Source organism: Rhineura floridana, chromosome 2 (assembly GCF_030035675.1).
Source record: "Rhineura floridana isolate rRhiFlo1 chromosome 2, rRhiFlo1.hap2, whole genome shotgun sequence".
NCBI lineage: Eukaryota > Metazoa > Chordata > Lepidosauria > Squamata > Rhineuridae > Rhineura > Rhineura floridana.
In genome coordinates, this window is record NC_084481.1 from 214,109,946 (window position 1) to 214,131,313 (window position 21,368).

The 21,368-nt window shown below is 43.4% G+C and overlaps 2 protein-coding genes across 3 annotated transcripts in view; one reads left to right on the plus strand and one right to left on the minus strand.

Moving 5' to 3' along the window:
• The window catches only part of HHIPL1 (HHIP like 1), a 66,526-nt gene extending 52,602 nt beyond the window's left edge, over positions 1 to 13,924 (plus strand). The window contains exons 7-9 of the mRNA XM_061612122.1: positions 41 to 122; positions 312 to 394; positions 3,791 to 13,924. Of these exons, the coding sequence (XP_061468106.1) occupies positions 41 to 122; positions 312 to 394; positions 3,791 to 4,413 (788 nt within the window). The 3' untranslated portion in view covers positions 4,414 to 13,924. The remainder of the gene's footprint in view (positions 1 to 40; positions 123 to 311; positions 395 to 3,790) is intronic.
• Positions 13,925 to 15,135: 1,211 nt separating this feature from the next.
• Positions 15,136 to 21,368, minus strand: part of LOC133377664 (cholesterol 24-hydroxylase) — a 60,804-nt gene continuing 54,571 nt past the window's right edge. The window contains exons 14-15 of one of the 2 annotated variants that reach the window (XM_061612123.1): positions 21,180 to 21,246; positions 15,136 to 16,227 (exon numbers count right to left, since the gene is read on the minus strand). In XM_061612123.1, the coding sequence (XP_061468107.1) occupies positions 16,069 to 16,227; positions 21,180 to 21,246 (226 nt within the window). In that variant the 3' untranslated portion in view covers positions 15,136 to 16,068. The remainder of the gene's footprint in view (positions 16,228 to 21,179; positions 21,247 to 21,368) is intronic. The other variant, XM_061612124.1, reaches the window with a different exon arrangement.

The window sequence follows — 21,368 nt, forward strand, 5'->3', positions numbered from 1 at the left end:
ACAAATAATTCATGCCTTTCTTTTGTTTCCTTTCATGAAGGAGAACTTTATTTCATGTCAACTGGAGTACCAAGTGCCACTGCTTCTAATGGCGTAGTTTACAAAATAGCTGATACTTCACGGTAAGACTTGGGGCATTTTTGCTCAGAAACGTTTATTTAGGTTCTCTGATACAGGGGAGAAAACTTGGCCTGTTGGGTCCCGTTTTTTAGTAGTCTGTGTTCCTGTTAACATTTCACTGGGGGCAGGGAATAGGGAAAGAAGGGATATGTTTAATTATAATAATCTCTTTTCTTCTCCTTTTTTATCAGGAGGGCACCACCTGGGAAATGCCGCATTGAGCCTCTACCAGTGAAAGTGAAAGGCAAGCTCATGAAGCTTTCTCCAAAGGAAAGTAAGTATTGGAGATGTTTTATTAATGAATATTCATAGTACAATTACTGCAGGGATTGACAAAAACTCAAGCCTTTAACGCCACTTGGTGGATGTTAATTGATTATGTTGCACAAAATTATTTACAAGGCCAAATATCTAATGCTGCTAAATCCATTTGGATGACTTGAATCCTTCGACATTTAACATTTTGTAATACTTATATAATAAATTGTTATGTGCATTACTCAACCCCAGCAACTCCTGTCGATTGTGATATTTTAGCATCCTGAAATGGATGCAGAAAATCAGTCTCCTCCAAGAGTGCCTGAATATGGTTGGCGACCTCCTGCATGCCCAGAAAAGGGGGAAATTTGCAAATGGTCTGTAATTACCAAGGTCTTTCAGATTTGAGGCAGTTATTTTCAGGAGTCATCATACCTCTGCCTCTTTGAGATGCCTGGGGACTACCCCTCTCATAATGAAGCATTATCCCACAAAACAGTGACACAATAATTGCTTTTTAATGTTTTTAAACCTTTTTTTAAAGAATAGATGTTTTTAAAGATGTTTTGTTTTCATATATTTGGGGTTAAAGTGTTTTTAGTGCTTTTGTTTGCTGCCCTGGGCACCTACTGGGTGGAAGGGTGGGTTGTAATACTACTCTGGTTATATAATAAAAATTATATAATTGGGAAAAATATTCACATTGGGGATTTCTGGGGAACAAAGTTCTGGTTCACACAAGAAATTTTAATGAATGTTTCTGGTTTAAAGAAGGTGTGCTGATGGGGGCTACAAGCCAGGGAGTTAGATGTGGAGATCAGGTCATAAAATGGCAAAGAACTGTATTTTCTTCCAGCTTGTAGCTCCAAGCGGCAAGATGGCATGCCTGCTTGCAAGAAAATTGACTGTTAAAATGGCAAGATAGGTTAACTTCTCACAAATAAAACTGTTTTAATTTGACCCCTTTGTCTACATTGGGATTGATTCCATAAAGGAAGCCACAGACCTGAACTTACAAGATCTGAACAGGGTGGTTTATAACAGATGCTATTGGAGGTTGCTGATTCATAAGGTCGCCATAAGTCGTAATAGACTTGAAGGCACATAACAACAATGAAAGGTTGAATTGCTGAGGAAAGAAAGTTTTCATTTACTGTACGCCTTCCAAGATCACAAGCTCTCTCATGTGCAAATAGTGATGCCTTTAACACTAAAATACTGAATATGTGTCAAACTGTTTGTCTGAACAGGGGAAAAGGTGATTAAGAATTACACAGATGTTCTCATTTTATACAGCAAATAAGCAGGGGTGGATATTTTCTTTTAGAAGAAACAGTGCTGCATTGTGAAAGTCATTAAAAAATATATTGCTTGAATTAACAAATTTCTATAGACTGCAACTGTGGCATTAACAGTGAACACCCTTTGAAGGATGTTAAGTTCTAATGAAAAAAAAAAGGATTTTTTTAGATCTTGAGGTTGATGAATGAAAAATTTGCAGGAAAAAAATCCCACTGGCTTATGGAATCTGTGATAGTAAAAGAATATCTGACCTATTCCTGTTGATTTTCTCATTAAGAACTAAAAAAGGAAGAGTTCTCCCCCCACCCCTCTTACTTGCACCAAATGTTTTGTAGGTTGCCCCTAGCAACTCCACTCCTTTTTATTCACATTCCAATTACGGAAGAGAATAGGCTGCGAAAGCCTATGATCCCAGCCACCACTGGATGAGAACACTTGTCACAATAGGGAAGCTGGCGCTCCCACAGGCTGTAATAAGCCAATCTGTAGTAATAATGAAGGCCACAGCAAAAGAAACAGAGAAAAGCATTTAAGATGCCCTCTGAAAGCTGGGTAGATGCTGGCAATGTAATGAGCCTGTTAACAATAAAATCTTGAGAGAGCAATATCCCAGCCCATAAAAACCTGAGCCAGCACTTCTGTTTGTGATGGCTGAGTATCATGATATCATTACTGCATCTCCCAAGCTAGTCATGTATATGTTGTTGCGGCAAGTATGGCAGATCAGGTGAAGGGGAGTAGTAGTAGCAGCCTAGCAGTAGGCTGGCTCCAAGTTTGCACACTCCCTCCCTCCACTATGCCATGGCCCCTATTATGGTGAGTGGCCCCAACTCCTCTGTGGCATCATCCTGCCCCTCCATCCAATAAGAATCCACTTTCTGTGCATGGGTGGGAGGATGGGCCCTCACTGCACTCAGCTAGAATAGGAGGTGATGGCAACATCACAGATGGAGGAAGCAGAACTGCTATCACATCTGGGGAGGAGTGGGGGTAGTGATGAGGCGGCAGAATCAGGCCACCAGCAACTGTTTGGCTGTGTTTCTGGTGCCAGTCCTATTCAAACCACAAGGCAACATGACTCTGCTCAAGGCTGATCTGCACTGCACCACACCACTTTTGACAAAGTTCCCCATGTCTGAAGCTGAAGTGGCTTTCTGGACTCTAAACCCAGCATGAGAAAGTTCTACTTCTTCTGTTACTGTTTTGTGGGAGGGATTCCGGTACATCCCGGAAATTTAGGTTTGTGCAGTTAAAGTGGATTAATAAGCCTCTGTCACCCTATCGCACCTAGGGATGGGTGAAAATCTTGATTCAGCTTGCACTTCAAGCAGAATTTATCAAATTTGCAATTTCTGAAACAATATGAGAACCTAAACACAGCCATCCTTCAAAATTTGCATTTATTAGAATTTTGGGATGCAGTTCACCAACTAAACAACATTTACAAAAATGCATATATGAGGGGAAAGTGTACATAGAAATGAATACACGACTGAAAATAACATGAAACAGGCATGAAATGATGAGAAATGGCTTGCAAAAATGTGTACCTTTGTCAAAACTGCCTACAAATATGTGTTTATTTAGAGAAATTCGCACTAAAATGGTGGAGAATTTTCATGAGGATTTTTTTTAAAAAAATTGCAGATCGCTGTAGAAATGTAGAGAACTGAATTTAACACTGGAAAAATGAGAAATGGGGAGAACCGAAACGGACAGATCTTTCCTTCCCTAATCACAACAAATCAATTTTTCTTTGTGGCTAGGAAAGTGTAAGGGAAATGCACTGAAAAATGTGAGGTGAATACATGCTTTCCCGGTAATCATCCAAACACCCTGCAAGCTAATCTGGATAAATGCACATTGTTGTATAACTGTCCCATAAACAAATCAGAATGAACGCTCAGTGAAGACTGGAAGTGGTCTAACTACAGTTAGTTTTATGCAAGCAAATCAGCCTGGGGTGTTAAGTACACTGGTCCTGGATCTTTTGGGCAGCTTCTCCTGATCTATTACTGGCAGTGATCCAGTTTTTGCCTACCAGAATGTTAGCTGGATCCAGTGACTTCAGTGGTTACAATGTTGACACTTGTCTGTTTTTTCATGCTAGAGCTTATAGTTAAAATACCAACACGGCGCCCTAAACTAACAGCCACAACCAAAGCCCCAACTAGGAGTAGAGCAACAGCAGAACCACCTCGAGCTACAACTCCAGACTGGATGGAACAACTTTTGACCCTTCTGAGAAATCAGAACAGAGTGCAGACAACCACAGCACCACCAAAAACAAGAGTTCCAAGGCCCAGAAAGGGTGGAAGGGCTGGGAGAAGAAGAGGTCAGAGGAGGAGAAATAAGCCGACCAGTGCTCCCTCCCATCCACGGAATGGTGCAGTCCGAATAATGAATGGCAGTGTGAAAGGGAAGAACCGGGGCAGGGTTGAAATTTTTATCAATGGAGAGTGGGGCACCGTGTGTGATGACTTGTGGACCTCAAAGGCGGCTGCAGTGGTTTGCCGCCAGTTGGGTTTTGCTTTTGTGATCAGGGCGACCAAGAAAGCAGCGTTTGGTGAGGGGCATTCACTTCCTATTCTTCTTGATGATGTTCAGTGCACGGGACGCGAGAAGAACCTCCTTGAATGCTCCCATGCAGACATTGGGAAGCACAACTGTTCCCACAAAGAGGATGCGGGAGTGATATGTAGTCATGAAGATATTTTTGACACTGAACAGTAGGAGAAGGGGAACCATGGCATGCTACTAAGTCCTGTCCTTAAAAAAAAACACTATCAGACATGTATGGATAATTAACACATCTTGATTTAGAAATCATAAGGGTTCAATACACTTAGGCTGTGACATTAAAGGGGTGTTCTGCAAGGCTTAGGCCCTTGAGGGTCACTAGGCCAGTCACACATCTGGTCCATTTACTTCCCTTAATGGTCCACTCAATACCCACTGCTACCGCCTACTGAGTTATAGGAGAGCAGGAGGACTCAGCTGGTTGGTGGTGGGAGTGTGCCTTCAAAGGGGCTTGCTCCATTAGCGCAAAGCCATTTACAATGCAAAATGCTTCAGTACAGAGCCTCTTTGATTGTACTAAGGAGTTCCCAATGAGGACCTCCCTTGTGCAGCCAATCCCAGTGGGTTTACCTGTCAGTGCCAATCAGCTGATTAGCACTGACAGGGAGTCCTGCTTGCAAAGGAACTGTTGGGAGCTCTCTTTAATTGTGCCTTTGTAACCACATCTTTACCTGCCCCACAGCTGATGTGACATATATCAGGTGTGGGGCAGGTGGGTGTGGTTTGTGAGGAGTGGCCTCAAAGGCCAAATTGGGATTTGTGCCATACCTAACTAGGCCAGTAGGCCAGAGGTTTCCCACTGTTGCTTTATTGGCTTAATTGGGGATATCCATACAACAGAGTGGGGAACCTCTGACTCATGGACCACCCCCCAGGCCATTTTATGGAAGCCACACCGGCCCACCCTACATGAATGCATCATACATGATGTCAGGGGTGGGGTGGGTAAGTGCAGCACTTCCAAGGCACAGTTGGGTGCTTAAGGTGGACTCCTAATTGCTTCTTTGCTAGAACTAGGTGCTCCCCCAAACCCTTATCAGTTGATGGGCAGTAGGAGCACACCTTGCTCAAGGAAAGGAAAGTGGTGTCCAGTCAGTGGAAACTTCTCCCTCCCGGTTCACTTGCCACGGTGGTGGCAGCAGGAAGGGGAGAAATAATTATCTGCCCCTCTCCTGTCGCTGTGGCCATCATCACCACTGGGGTATAACAGTGGCAACAGCAGCAGTAGCAGGCCAAAGGCAAGAATTCTTTCTCCCTTCATTCCAACCTACACGAAGGGGAGAAAAAATACTTGCCTTTGTCCTGCTGCGTCTGCATTTTAAAGTGCAGGCTTTTCTTCCCTCCCTTGGTGAGGGAGAATTCTTTCTTTTGCCCTGTGCTCCGTCAATCCACCTGTCAATCATGTGACAGCATTCTATTGACAGATGAATGGCCCTGCCCACATGTCAGATTTGGCCCCTGATAAGGATCTGGCCCATGAAGTCAAAAAAATCCCCCTACCATATAAGACATGTGAGGGAGGATGTACTGACTTTATAATCCACCCAGAACAGTAGACATATTCATTTAGGGAACAAAACGTCCAGGAGAAATGCAGAATAGAAAGTAAGAGTTTTGATACCTAAAACCTAACTTAGCTGACTGTCCCCTTTACAGTTATTCTAATTATTTTTCCTATGCTTTCTCTGACCTCTTTCCGTCTGCTCAACTATAGCTCAACTCTCCATCCAACAGTCATTCTCAATGGCCACTCTACCTTTGTTACTCAGCGTGCTTTCAGACAGGTGTGTATTGGGGGATGGGCCATGGGTGCTCCTCAGGCTTCTGAGTTGTCCACATGACATTACTGGTATCAAACTGCCAGCCCTTTCTTTTTTTCTTTCCAGTCTTTCCAGGAAAAATTTGATAAGTTCAAAAAAGCTGATGCCAACAACCTGTTTGCAATGCCTGAACCCCATGTTTACAGTATTAAGCTTACATCTGGAAGCAACTTCTCTGACTTCACCCAGCATTACATCATATTCCTTGGCTATTATTCTTCCATCCACTCCTCTTTTACACATGCCTACAGTAGAGCTAGTGTGGTGTAGTGGTTAGAGTGTTGAACTACGACCTGGGAGACCAGGGTTCGAATCCCCACACAGCCATGAAGCACACTGGGTGACTTTGGGCCAGTCACTGCCTCTCAGCCTCAGAGGAAGGCAATGGTAAACCACCTCTGAATACAGCTTATCAGAGGATTGCCATAAGGCGGAATCAACTTGAAGGCAGTCCATTTGCATTTTTTTTACAGTAGAGCCATTGAAATCAATGGAAAGTAAGTTAGGCATGAGTAACTTAACATTGAGCCTACTCTATGCATGATTAAGCCTGGATCCAATCCACTGTTTGTGTATATCAGATGAATAAAAGGAGTATGTTGTATATAAACTGACTATATTTGTAGTCAGCGTTTGCTTGCCATTTTACAAATGGAATAATGTATAATTAACCAGCAGCTCTTTAAAAAAATGGTTTCCATTATAAATAAAAGAATAATCGTGTTGGATATGTGGATATAAAAAAATACTGGGCAAACATCCCAAGCTGATTTAATATTATTCTTTGATGTTAAGGATTTATATTCTGTGGTCCATGTCTTACAAAAAAAGATTAATAGGCATGTACAACAGCAGTACTCTGCAGGAACTCAGCTGAATGTTTGGATACTTCCACTCACTGCTTTTGCGTCCTCCAATTCTAGCAACCAGTTAAAGAGAATAAAAGTCTGATCCAGCCAGTCACATTCCGGTCTAGTAGCAACCCTTATTTTAGATGTTTGTGCTTTTTAAAGTGAGTGAAATAACAGCAGTGGCACAGTAAGTGAAGCCCAGGGGAGCCTTGGAAACTGGTTGAGACAGTAATCAAAACTAGGGCAGCAAGACTTTCCCCTTGTAAACCTGAATTCCCAAATTCTTCACATCTTTCAGCTGATGTTTTTTATTGTGCTATTAATTTTTATTTATTTATTATTTGATTTATATCCCACCCTTCCTCCCAGTAGGAGCCCAATTAATTAGAAAATTAATTAGTAATTAGAAAACTGAAACACCATAAGTGACTGGAAAATATGCAAAGAACATAAAGGGCATGACTAAGTCTCAGAAAATAGTAAGAAAATCCAGACTAAGGATTGTCAAGGCCAATATGCGTTTAATGCATCATGCAGAGGAAGGACATGAGAACATCAAAGCATGAGTCAAGGGCAAGCTGGCCTAAAGCTTCACATTTCCTGGATTATATAGACCCAGAAGTAACATGATTTCAGCCAATGGTGTTTGTAACTTTTTCTGCTCCATTAAATGTTTGGCGAAGCAAAAATGTTTTATGCAAGGATTAAAGTGTTTATTTGGAAGAGTTTAAAAAAACTTAGGGGGTTGCACAATCCCCCCCCTTTATCACCACAATGTCTGAAAAGATCACTGGTTGCCATTTGAGGCAAAATGACAGCTCCCCTTCAACTATAATTCAAGTGGAAAAGTTGTTTTCAAGTGCAATCCTATACATTTTACTCAGAAGTACATCCTACTGTGTTGAAGGGCCTTACTCCTTACTCAGTATGTTTGGGGATGCAATCTAACACTTCCCCAAAAAGACTTTTCAAGCCTTTCAAAACAGCCTAAAAATGTCATCCGCACTACTCCCCGTCACCCACCTCAGGTTAGCATCATGATATGTAGCTTGATAAAATAAAGCTTCCATGTTTGCTACCAGACATAAAAACTTGACTGCTCTATAACACTTTGAAATACTAAAAGTTCATTTACTTGGAAGAAAGATTTGTAAAACACATTCACATAACCACAGTGCTCCATTGGATGTGAGTGTAGAGATAAGTTTTCTTGGTGTAAGGACATTCACAAATTATAAGGAAAGTTTCCATAAGTTTAGTCCAGGGCGGTGACCTTGTAAGCCTCCAGATGTTGGACTCCAATTCTTATCAGCCCCAGCAAGTTTGGCCAAAGTGATGATGCGTGTCATATTTATTTATTTATTATTTGATTTATATCCTGCTCTTCCAGCAGGAGCCCAGGGCAGCAAACAAAAGCACTAAAAACACTTTAAAACATCATAAAAACAGACTTTAAAATACATTAAAACAAAACATCTTTTAAAAGCTTTCAAGACATCTTAAAAAAAAGATTTAAAACAAATTAAAAAAAAAGGTTTAAAAACATATTAAAAAGCAATTCCAAAACAGACACACACTGGGATAAGGGCTCAACTTAAAAGGCTTGTTGAAAGAGGAAGGTCTTCAATAGGCACCAAAAATAACAGAGATGGCGCCTGTGTAATATTTAAGGGGAGGGAATTCCACAGGGTAGGTGTCACAACACTAAAGATCCATTTTCTATGTTAAACAGAATGGACCTCCAGACAAGACGGTCTTTCAGGTATCCTGGTCCCAAGCTTTGTACACCAAAACAAGAACCTTGAACTTGGCCCGGTAGCAAATGGGCAGCCAGTGCTATTCTTTCAGTAGCGGGGTGACATGTTGGCGATACCCTGCCCCAGTGAGCAGTCTCTCTGCCGCATTTTGCACCAGCTGCAGCTTCCAAACCAACCTCAAGGACAGCCCCACATAGAGAGCATAACAGTAATCCAGCCTGGAGATTACCAGTGCGTGGACAACAGTGGTCAGGCTATCTGGTCCAGAAACTGCTGCAGCTTTCTTACCATCTGAAGCTGGTAAAAGGCACTCCTAGCCACGGAGATCCCCTGGGCCTCTAGCAACAAAGATGGATACAGGAGCAGCCCCAGACTATGGACCTGCTCTTTCAGAGGGAGTACAACCCCATCCAATGCAGGCAACTGACCAATTATCCAAACTTGGGAACCACCAACCCACAGTGCCTCTATCTTGCTAGGATTCAGGCTCAGTTTATTGGCCCTCATCCAGCCCACCACCAAGTCCAGGCAGCGGTCCAGGACTTGCACGGCCTCTCCCGATTCAGATGTTATGGAGAAATAGAGCTGGGTATCATCAGCATACTGCTGACACCTTGCCCCAAATCTCCGATGACCACTCTCAAGGGCTTCATATAGATGTTAAACAGCATTGGGGACAACTGCCAGGGGGCCGAAAGACAGTCACCCAATGCTATTCTTTGAAAACGACCTTGGAGATAGGATGAGAACCACTGTAAAACAGTTCCTCCAACATCCATCTCACCAAGTCAGCCAGAAGGATACCATGGTCAATTGTATCAAAAGCCTCTGAGAGATCAAGTAAGAGTAACAGGGTCGCACTCCCCCTGTCCTCCCGATAAAGGTTATCCATCAGGGCAACCAAGGCTGATTCAGTCCCATAACCAGGCCTGAACCCAGACTGGGATGGGTCAAGATAATCTGTTTCATCCAAGAGTACTTGCAATTGCTGCACCACAATCTTCTCAATCACCTTTCCTAAGAAGGGGGAATTTGCGACTGGTCAGTAATTGTCGCAGACCAATGGGTCCAGGGTGGGCTTTTTCAGGAGCGGTCGAATCACCACCTCTTTCAGGGCAACTGGAACCACTCCCTCCTACAATGATGCATTGACCACACCCTGGATCCACTTGATCACACCCCCTTGGTAAGCTTTAATAAGCCAAGAAGTGCAAGGGTCAAGAGGACACTTTGCTGGTCGCATCATCGCAAGCACCTTATCTACGTCATCAGGCCACATCAACTGAAACCGTTCCCAAGAAGTTGCAGCAGACGTTGCACTGGACACCTTATTGAGGACTACAGTAGATGTGGATGTGGCCTCAAGACTGCTATGGAGGCAAGCAACTTTACCTTGCAAACAATTCACAGTGGGCCTCTGAAGGGTCTAAGACTCCATTTCCTGGAGTTGATGTCAACAGACCTCTGACAATATGGGAAAGCTCCTCTGGACAGCTACTTGGTGATGGAGGCAGAAAAGTGGGCCTTCTTCGTCGCCCTCACCCTCACACAGTAGGCACTGTTATGTTTTATTTGTGCCTGATCAGCCTCACAGCACGTCTTTCACCACTTGTGCTCTAGCCGTCGTCTAGCCGGTTTCATTGCCTTTAGCTCACTGGTGTACCAAGGTGCAAACTGGGCTCCACAATGCCAGAGAGGACGCTCAGGGGCAACTGTGTAAAGAACCCAACACGCCTTGCTGTTCCACAGTGTGATAAGGGCTTCAACAGGGTCATCTGCTCTATCTACTAGGAACTCCCCCAGGGCATTCAGGAATCCAGTGGATTCCATTATTTATTTATTTATTACATTTATATACCACCCCATAGCCGAAGCTCTCTGGGCGGTTTACAGCAATTAAAAACAGTAAGTCTCTGGGGGCGGACCATCTTAATCTGTTCACCACACCTACAGGGGAGGATCAGAGTCCTAAGTCTAAACATCACTAGGAAGTGGTCTGACCGTGACAATGGGGTGACATCCACCACCTCCATCTCCAGATCACCCCTTCCTCCATTTGGAGCAAAAACCAAGTTGAGCGTGTGCCCTGCTCTATGTGTTGGGCTGGTGACAACTTGAGACAGCCCCATGGTTGTCATAAAGGCCATGAAGTCCCGAGCTGGAACACTACAGGCAGCCTCAGCATGGACATTCAAATCACCCAGGACTATCGTTCTGGGGTCCTCCAATACCACAGCCAAGATGGCCTCTGCCAACTCAGTCAGAGAAGGTGCTAGGCAGCAGGGTGGACTGTATACCAGCAGCAACCCTAGTTTACTGTCACCTGGGCCCGACACCAGGTACAGGTCCTCACAACCATCTCCAAGACAAAGTGGTTTCCTGGTGACAGAGATGGAAGTTCTGTAGATTACAGCAACTCCTCCCCCCATCCCTGCAGCCTGTGCTGGTGTTGCACCAAGTATCCAGGTGGGCAAAGCTGGGTCAGATCAACTCCTCCCAGCTCACCCACCCAGGTCTCGGTAATGCACACCAAATCGGCATCTTCATCCACAATCAAATCATGGATGAGTGTGGTCTTATTGTGTACCAATCTGGCGTTAAACAACAACACACACAGGCCAGCGGGCACACCAGATGACCAACAAGGAACTCATCCATGAGAAGAGTGGCAGCAAGGAACAAGGCGCAGATAGCCTTGCCCTCCTCTTCTATGGTAATTCACCACATCCCCATGGCTATATTTCCCTCTACCCGTGATCATTGAAATTGGGGTGGCATCACCCATATTTCTCCGTACTAAGACTCCTCCTAAACACCTGATATGGACCCAACACAAGCCCACCAACAAAGCCTGCCGGAGCCAATTATCCCCGTAGGCCTCTGCAAGGATTGGGAACAGTCATACCCATTCAAACTTTTTCACACAGGGCCCATCTACTCCCCCTCCTGTCTCACACCCAAGGAGGACCAGCCTTCTGCCAGTTACAGACTGTCATTCTGAAGGCATCTGGTGACTTTCTCCTACCATTGAGTTCACTGCACAGGGTCTCACCCTGTGCAGGAACTACACATGCACCACATGCCCTCCCCACCACCAATCTCCTCAAGATTGGTTTAACAGAAAATAAAATTTAAAAAAGGCAATAGAAGGGGGGTAGCATCCTCACCCTCATGACTCCCTAAGAGGCTCCCCAAGAGGTAACTCCCTTTGGTGTTTCCCCTTCGGTGGCAACTCTGCCAACAGCAGACCCGCCGCCCAAGGGCAGCTGGGCTTTTATGCCTCCTGACCCAGCCAGCAGCTGATGCAAGAGGCTGCAAGATTAACTGCAGCCTCTCTCTGGAGGAAAGGTCAGGCAGGGGGTCCCAGTCCTTGCAGCACTTACCAGGGACTTCAGCTGTCTTGAGAGACAGCACCTCAAAGGAGCGAGCAGCAAGCACCCAGATGCTCAGATACTCACTCCCAGGGCAGGTCTTCTTCAGTCGGCTAGTGCTGCAGCTGATTGATTATATCTGCATGAATTTGCATAGAAGAAAAAACAATTCTAAATGAAAAAAGCAGGCATTGTTTGTTTTTATATGACACATGTATCAACCTCTTAGAAGCATTCCCCATTCTCATATAGAGAATCTCTTAAGATGCCATCTCAAATATTTGTATTTAATTTTTTTTTTAAAAAATCTGCTAATTGGAGGTTCCCCACCCCTGCTTTTAGATTGCCTTTTGTTGTTGTTAATTATGTGCCTCCAAGTTGACTATGACTTATGGCAACCCTATGAATCAGCGACCTCCAATAGCATCTGTTAAAAACCACCCTGTTCAGATCTTGTAAGTTCAGGTCTGTGGCTTCCTTTATGGAAACAACCACTAGATGGCAAACCATTACTACTTTGTTTAAGTTTAGTGAGGCAACTCAGTGAACCTGTTGCTACAAAACCAGCAGTTTCCTGAGGAATATTAAAGACTAACAGATTTATTAGGCTGCCCTCCAAAATATGTGTTGAAAGTTTTTTTTTACACATTTCACCTTTTGAAAGACTAAGTTGTTCTGTGAACAGAAGGTTCTGTGAGCAGAAGTCAGCTCATAGGATCTCTAGAGCCAATCTAGTATATTTAATGTTTTATAAATATATCACAGCTTTTTCATTTCATTTCATTTCAATTTTTTATTAATTCTAGTTTCACAATTTCCCTTTTTAAATAAATCCATTTCTTTTACATCCATTTTTTAAGTCTTTATTCTTTTGAGACTCACTTCCTCAGTCCTTTCAACTTAACTTTCATAGTATATTTTTTCCACCCACGCGCACAACCTGTTTTTTCTTATCTACCTGCACAATCTTTATTTTCAGCCCACTTCCCCAAGTGCAATTCTCTTGAATGTCTACTTTCAGTCTTTAGTTCCTTTTTATTCCACTTGCACAATTCTGGGTTTTTTTTAATCAATTACACAATCTCTCATTTTCTTTGCGCTCCCTTGGAATCCCTTTGAAATCTTTTGAACACAGTTTGTTAAATCTTACCCAGTTCTTTCAGTTCTGCTTTCACAGATTTCACATCTTTCAAATCCAATGCTATCTTTTAGCCCACTTATGTCTGTTAAGCAGCCCTCAATCAATTTATACACTCTCATAGTAAGTATAAATTAATTATGCAACCTGCAACGCTTCTAAACTGAATGGGTGAGTCAGCTGAACCATTCAGTTGAGGTCTTCCAGATCCCAGATGCACAAGAGGCTGTAGGGCAGAGATAAGGATCCCGTGGCCCTCCAGCTGTTGTAGGACTCCAAATCCCATCATCCCCAACCAGCACAGCCAATGATCAGAGATGGACGCCAACAAAATCTGGAGAGCCACAGGTTCCTCATGCCTTCTTAAACAGGAAATGCTAGTCCACCGTAGTGGCTTGTTCTCACTGCTTGCTCCCTTTTTTATGAAGAAAAATGTGACACATATTGTACAACCTGGTTATAATATCCTATTAAACAAACCTGAATCCCATAATCATGTGGCTGTGAGTTGATTAATTGATCAATATATCTGCATAGGGAAAAAATAGACCAAAAGGAAAAGAAAAAAAGCATGCTTTGTTTTTACATGATACACACACATATGTCATCCTCTTAAAAGCATGTCCCATTCTTGCACAGGAGGGAATACCTCATAAGATGCCACCTGTTGTTGCCATAAGTATTTGCCCCTATTGTATCTTTCATGCTGCTGTTATACTTTGAAGAATTTCCAGCAGAAGTGTAACCTGCTGTTGAGGGGATGCCACCAAGATTGCCTGTCCCTCAGCTTAATAAGGTGGTCTCAGCCAATTTTGTATCAATACTAATGTTTAATGTTGTGGTTTGTAAAGTGCCCTACAGTAGTTATTATGGTGTCCCTCACTGCCCTGAAGGTTGTAAAATCCCCACTATACAGATGAGGGCTCAAGGCTGAAAGTGAACAATACCTAGCTGTTAAATGTGTTTTTAAAAAGCTCAAAGTGCTTCACATCCATGGTCACAGTAATCCTATCCCAAGATATGTCACTATGATTTCCCCCATGCTGCGGATGGGGAGGGGAGGAGGTTAGGGCTGATACTGAGAGATGCTGGCTTCTCTAAACCCATCTAGTTCAGCATTATCAGACATTAGAAAATTCTCATACATATACAAGGATTAAAGCAGGAGTGGCGAACCTGTAGTGCAAGACAACTCCCATCATCCCTGACTGTTGGCTATACTGGCTGGGGCTGATGGGAGTTGGAGTCCAACAGCATCTGGAGAGCTACAGGTTAGCCACCCCGGATTAAAAGGTTCTGTCCATGATACTTGACCCCTTTTGAGTTCTATTTTATCAAGTTTCCTTGATAAAATTACATAGCAATTTAGGATTGCTAAGTGCAGCACCGACATGGCTGCTTTACTACTCAGGCCTCTGGTTATTATTTCCCCTGCAATAGCACCACAGGGTGTCCCCACCCAATTCTGGTCCAAGACCCGGCTTCCTGAGATGGGTTGGAAGGCCAAACTGTCCTAGTGAAGAACTATTCTAGTGATTTGTCTCATCTAGGCAATTCTGGTCTCAGAATTCCCGTTCAGCTGCTAGGCCAAACGAGTCTAAACTTTCAATCAGGCCATAGGAGGGGTTGCCAGCGTCGGCATGCACAGTTATGTGAGTGAACACCTTTTGTCTAGAGTTTGAGGCTCCTTAGACAAGATCTGTTAGGGTTTAAGCTTCATGGGAACACACATAAAGAGAAGTAGAAGTCCCAGGTAAGGTGCACTGGTTAGAAGAGAAACGGCTTATCAAGTGACCTTCCTATGAGATGGGGATGAACCTCCAGCTCTCAGCGTAACATTATGTGGATAGAGGGAGCATAGAGGGAGAAGCAGGGAGAGGGAAACAGAGGCAATACCAAAAGAGATGAGGTGATGAAGAGAACAGTTCACACAGCGCATAGTTAAACTGTGACATTTATTCCCACAAGAGGCAGAGATGGCCGCAAGCTTGGATGGCTTTAAAAGAGAATTAGACAAATGGAGGATAAGGTTGTCAATGGCTACTAGCCATGATGGCTAAGATTTGCCTCCACAGTCAGAGGCAATATGCTTCTGAACACCAGTTCATGGAAACTGCAGGAAGGGAGAGTGCTGTTGTGCTCAGGTCCTGCTTGTGGGCTTCCCAGAGGCATGTGGTTGGCCAGTGTGAGAAAAGGATGCTGGCCTAGATGGGCCACTGGCTTGCCCCCAAAGGCTCTTCTTATGTTAACTGGCAAGTTCTTGAAAGATGCAAGTATCAATTAATGGACGCTGGATCTATCAAAGCTCTTCTTGTGAGAAGTGGGGGGAGGACAGAGCCATTTTCAAGCAATCAGTTCAGACCTCTGGCAAAAACCATTTGTCCCTCTCCAGTAGCCCACTGGATAGAAAGTAAGAGAGAGGAAGAAAAGAGAGTAGCAGACAGGGAGGAGTTGGCTCGACCCACTTTTGGCTCTGACCGCACAAGGAACACCCACTGCTGGCATGTGGCATCTTATAAATCACCCCCAAGGCTCCCAATGCCTGTCCTACAGTAATGAGAAATCCAAAATATTTTTCCTGAAAATCAAATTTATCTACAAAAGGCTTTGCAAGTGCTGCCAGTCAGCTTGACCATTGGCACCTGCAAAGCCCTGCTTCTTTCCTGCACGGTTTGATTTCAAATGAAAACGCTTCACCTGTCGTCATGACAGTATCATGTGATCATCAGAGAAAGGCAGCCCTGCCCACTTGTCAAAATGGCCCACAGGGGAAGTCAGTCCCCTACCCCCGTGTATGAAATGCAGTTTTTAAACATATTCTAGTAAGAGTTCTAAAATGCCACAGGCAGCGTCCCATAGTTGATGTTCTGTTTAATCCTCCCCACCAATCTGGCGGCGTGGTCTCAGTCTGCATACTACAGCATCAAATGGCTTCAGTGTTCCTGTGTCCATAATGTTGAAGCTCTGTGGTGGAACCAGCTGGAATTCAAACCGCTGAAGAAATTTGGCCATCACCACTTTTGCTTCCATCTGTTATAAGAAACAAACAAATATGAAATTGTGAGGTAGCTCTTATTTATTTTAATGTGGTCTTTCCAAGGAGCTCAGTGTGAGCGACACTTTCCTGGGTTGTCATAAGGCCAGTCGGTCAGCTAAGGCACAGAATCCAGACTTCCCTTAAAATATCCCTTAAAGTTTCAAGCAAGCAATTCAGACCTCTGGCAAAACTCACAACCTACTTAGAGTGCAGAAAGCCTCGCCCTTTCTACCAGTAGTTACATACACTTACTCCAGCCATGTGAGGTGAGGAATAGTTACTACCCTGGAATCTACCTAGACCAGAACAATATTCAGTTAAACCATAAGCCTCCTCGGGGTGGGGAAAACTGGATCTAGTGCTGTGCCAGATCCAGAACTGGCTCACTCTCTGCAGGCCACTTTTGACAGGTGGGCAGGAATTCAAGCCGGAGCTGTAAAGGAAAAATCTTCACAGTTGTTGTTTAAAGACCATGGGTTGGATTCAATGTAGCGCTAAGTCATTCTTGCATGAGCAGAATGACTTTCCTTGCACAATGAGTGCCCCACCTCTCCTTCCCCCACATGTCCCCTAATTTGTTCTGGGGGTTCCCCCAAACACTCAAGAGCAAATTTGGGGGGGGAGAAGGAAGGGGAAAGTCCTGTTGCACAAGCAGAAGTTGTTCTGCTCACAGAAGGATTTAGCTGAATACTAAGGGCCCTCTGATTCCTTAGTATCCCTGCCTGATCACTAAGATCTTCAGGGCAGACCGGTGGCAGTTGGTGGCCCCATGTCAGTGAAGCAGTGGAATCTGCTCAGGGTTTTAGTCTGAGCTTTCAAGGAGCTGTCCAGGATGTCCAACCGTGAAAGCTCAGACCAGGAGTGCATTCCATTGCGCCACTGACATGGAGCTGCCCGCCGTCACTGAGGCAGTCTCTGTTAGCAGCCTTCCATGGCTCAGATGCACAGCTCATATCCACCAGGAGTCATACTTTCAAGCATTGTGGGAAAGATTCTGTGGAATTCTCTCCCAGCTGAGATCTTGAACTTTAGGTGCTTGACAAAGACCTTTCTATTTCAGGCATTTTAAGTATTATGCCTATGTATGGAAGTTGACTTTTTACCTGTGATTTTTGTTTTAAACACAATTATTTTGATTGGTGGATTGTTTGTTGCATAAACCACATTGTGACCATCTATGGTGGAAAGTGCTCTCTAAATACTGGAAATAAATAAATGAAAATGAAATTGAATTCAAGCTGGGATTACAATAAAGGTATTGGCTAATTTTGGAGTCGTCTTCTTATGGACCAACACTGACATTTTAAAAAGCAAAAGTAATTAAGACAACATTCATTATATGATCTCAATCTGAAAAGGCACTCTCTGTTTCTGTGACATGCTGACCCTCACCAATCCTTGTTTCCATTATTTTCACATTATTTATTATTGTCTGTAAATATCCTACACGTTTATCCCACTAGTGCTCCCAGGGCAGATTAAAAATAAAAAGGAAACCCATCATAGTCTGTACAATCAGTACAAAGTAAGAGATCTAGCAGTAATTGCAGACTTAACATGTCTGATTTGTCTCAATTATAATTTCATCTAAATTGTTAGCTTTAGGTGTACAATCATCACAAAGTCAGCCTTATAACAAAACCCACCAATCTCCAATACTTAATTATGTGTTTTCACACTATTTTTCATAAATGTCACTGTAAGGCTGTTTTCTTGCTTCCCACAAACTTAGTGTGTTTAATAAATAATGTATTTTCTAACCCAAATGAAATAGGAGACTCCTAGAGCACATTTCAAGAGCTCTCAATTTACATAGTCTTGCTCCTGCAACTTCTGAAAATCTTGGTGAAATACTAAACCCCTAAATAGTTCACACCCATTTCCCAGTAAATTTCTATTTCCTTACTGGTCACACTGATTTCACAAATCCCAAACCACAGTAACTACAAAGTTACCAGAGTGACTATACAGTTCCTAGAGTGTATGCACAGCCCCCAGAGGGACTTGAGACACCTTGCTCTTAAAAAGTATAAATGCAACAAACACACCCCAGCCTGTTGTTAAGACTAAGCCTTGTGAATGTTGAAAAGATGTTAAAATAAATGTTTTTAAATTGTAGCAGGCTGAGATGGCAGTTTTCAGTGGTCAAGCATTGACAATGTCACCTTCAATGGTCTTACTGTGTAACTTTGACGGCCCAAAGCAACACCTGTTTCATAAAGGACAAATTATATTCTTGATCATTTCAGCATCATTGCAGGGTTGGTATATACAGTGCTGTGAAAAAGTATTTGCCCCCTGCCTGATTTTCTGCATGGTTGCATATTTGTGGTACTGAATGTTATTATATCAGATCTTGAACCAAACCTAATATTACGGAAAAGGGAACCTGAGTGAATAAATAACACAAAATGTTGATACTTAATTCATTTATTTATTAAAGAAAGTTAAGCAATACCCAATGCCCCCGTGTGAAAAAGTAATTGCCCCCTTACACTCAAAACCTGGTTACATCACCTTTAGCAGCAATGACTGCAACCAAACACTTCCTATAGTTCTCGATCAGTCTCTCACAGCTCTGTGGTGGAATTTCGGCCCACTCTTCCATGCAGAACTGCTTTAACTCAGTGACATTGGTGGGTTTTCCAGCATGAAGTGTGCCTTTTAGCTCCTCAATGGGGTTTAGGTCTGGACTTTGATTAGGCCATTCCAAAACTTTAAATTTCTTGTTCCTCAACCATTCTGATGTAGACTTGCTTGTATGTTTTGGATCATTGTCTTGCTGCATGACCCAGCTGCGTTTCAGCTTCAGCTGACAGATGGATGGCCTGACATTCTCCTGTAGAATTCTCTGATACAAAGCAGAATTCATGGTTCCTTCAATGATGGCAAGTCATCCAGGTCCTGATGCAGCAAAGCATCCCCAAACCATGACACTAACACCACCATGTTTGACTGTTGGTATGAGGTTCTTCATGTGGAATGCAGTGTTCGGTTTTCACCAGACATAACAGTGCCCATGTTGCCCCAAAGGTTCCATCCATTGTTCCAGAACTCTTGACAATTGTCCAGGTGCTTTTTGGCAAACCATGTTCTATGGACAGATGAGTCAAATATGGAACTTTTTGGGCAATATGGGCCCCGTTATGTCTGGCGAAAACCATGAATTCTGCTTTGTATCAGAGAACTTTACAGGAGAATGTCAATGGTTGAGGAACAAGAAAATTAAAGTTTAGGAATGGCCTAGTCAAAGTCCAGACCTAAACCCCATTAAGATGTTGTGGCAGGACCTGAAAGGCACACTTCATGCTGGAAAACCCACCAATGTCACTGAGTTAAAGCAGTTCTGCATGGAAGAGTGGGCTGAAATTCCACCACAGAACTGTGAGAGACTGATCAAGAATTACAGGAAGTGTTTGGTTGCAGTCATTGTAGCTAAAGGTGACGTAACCAGGTTTTGAGTGTAAGGGGGCAATTACTTTTTCACATGGGGGCATTGGGTATTGCTTAAACTTCTTTAATAAATAAATAAGTATCAAAATGTTGTGTTATTTGTTCACTTAGGTTCCCTTTCCCCTAATATTAGGTTTGGTTCAAGATCTGATAACATTCAGTACCATAAATATGCAACCATGCAGAAAATCAGATAGGGGGCAAATACTTTTTCATGGCACTGTACTGTTCTGATGTTTTGCAGTGGGGTGGTATATGCATTCATTTACAAACAGCACAGTGATGGCACACACTTGAGGATATTTTGAATGACATCTGGTAATCCATGTGTGAGCAACAGCAATAGTGGAAGAAATAACAGTCCTAATAAAAAAAGGCTCAAGGCCAAATTGATTTGGGCCACATTCACATCATACATTTTATTCCACTTTAAACAGCCATGGCTTCCCCCAAGGAATCCTGGAAAGGGTAGTTTGTGATGGGTTCTGAGAGTTGTTGGGAGACTCCTATTCTCCTCACAGAGCTACAATTTCTAGAGTGGCTTAACAGACAGTCCCTCTTCCTAGAGAACTCTGAACTGACATGCTCCCCCCTCCCTCCCTTCAGTTTGGAAGCTTCCTCTTCTGATTTCAAATAACCACAGTTTATCATTAAGTGTGAACCCTAAACTGTGGGTAATCTTACCTATGGATTGTTGAAAGAAGCCACATTCATAAACCATGGTTTAAGGTTGTCTTGTTTCAAGTAAAACTGTAGTCAAGTTAAACCACAGATTCCTGAGTGCGGATGACGCGACAGGTTCAAAAACGGAAGCAAAATCTTGCAGATTTCTCCTTGCAGCTGCACTGCAGGAGAAGGCTGAAGCACACAAGCCTGAGGGTCAGCTATTCATGTTCTTGGTTTAGGAAGCAGTTCAAACTGGGGCAAAACTGAAAGCCTTTAGAACAGAGATGAGGAACCTGTGGCCCTCAACATGGGGCTACACTACAAAATTACTATTATCCTAACCCAGCCTTTCCCAACCTTTGGGTCTCCAACTGTTGCTGGACTACAACTCCCACCAGCCCCTGCCAGCATGGCCAATAGTCGGGAATGATGGGAATTGTAGTTCAGCAACATCTGGGGACCCAAAGGTTGAAAAAGGCTGTCCTAAACTTTGGCCACACTGGCTGGCTGGTGCTGACATCTGGAGGGCAACAGGTTCCCCATCCTTACTTTACAAATTGGTGCTTCTTCCATTAAATATTTGGATAGCCACATTGTCTCCATGCTGCTGTTCCACCAGGCCCTTAACTAAGCTTCCACTCCTATTTGCCGCAATAAGCAGGATTCAGTTTTGCACCATAAGAAGCAGAAGAGGAGGGAACGCAGCTCAAAGAGGCCATTGCAGCAGGAAAGTGTGTGGTGCAAGAGATGTGCTCTGGGCTTTTAAAGAGATAGGCATCATTTTTTGGGGGGTGGTCTGGCAACTTTAATTGACTGCTTTACTTACCTGTGCAAATATCTGCCCAATACAGGAACGAGGCCCCAGAGAAAATGGGAAATAGGAAAAGTATGGCCTAAAGAAACAAAAGATGGACAAGAATCAGATGGTTTTGAGCACATGGGATATATTTCTTCCTCAAAAGCAGCCATGGCATGAACTTCAGTGGCTTAGACATTTCATATTACAGAGCACACA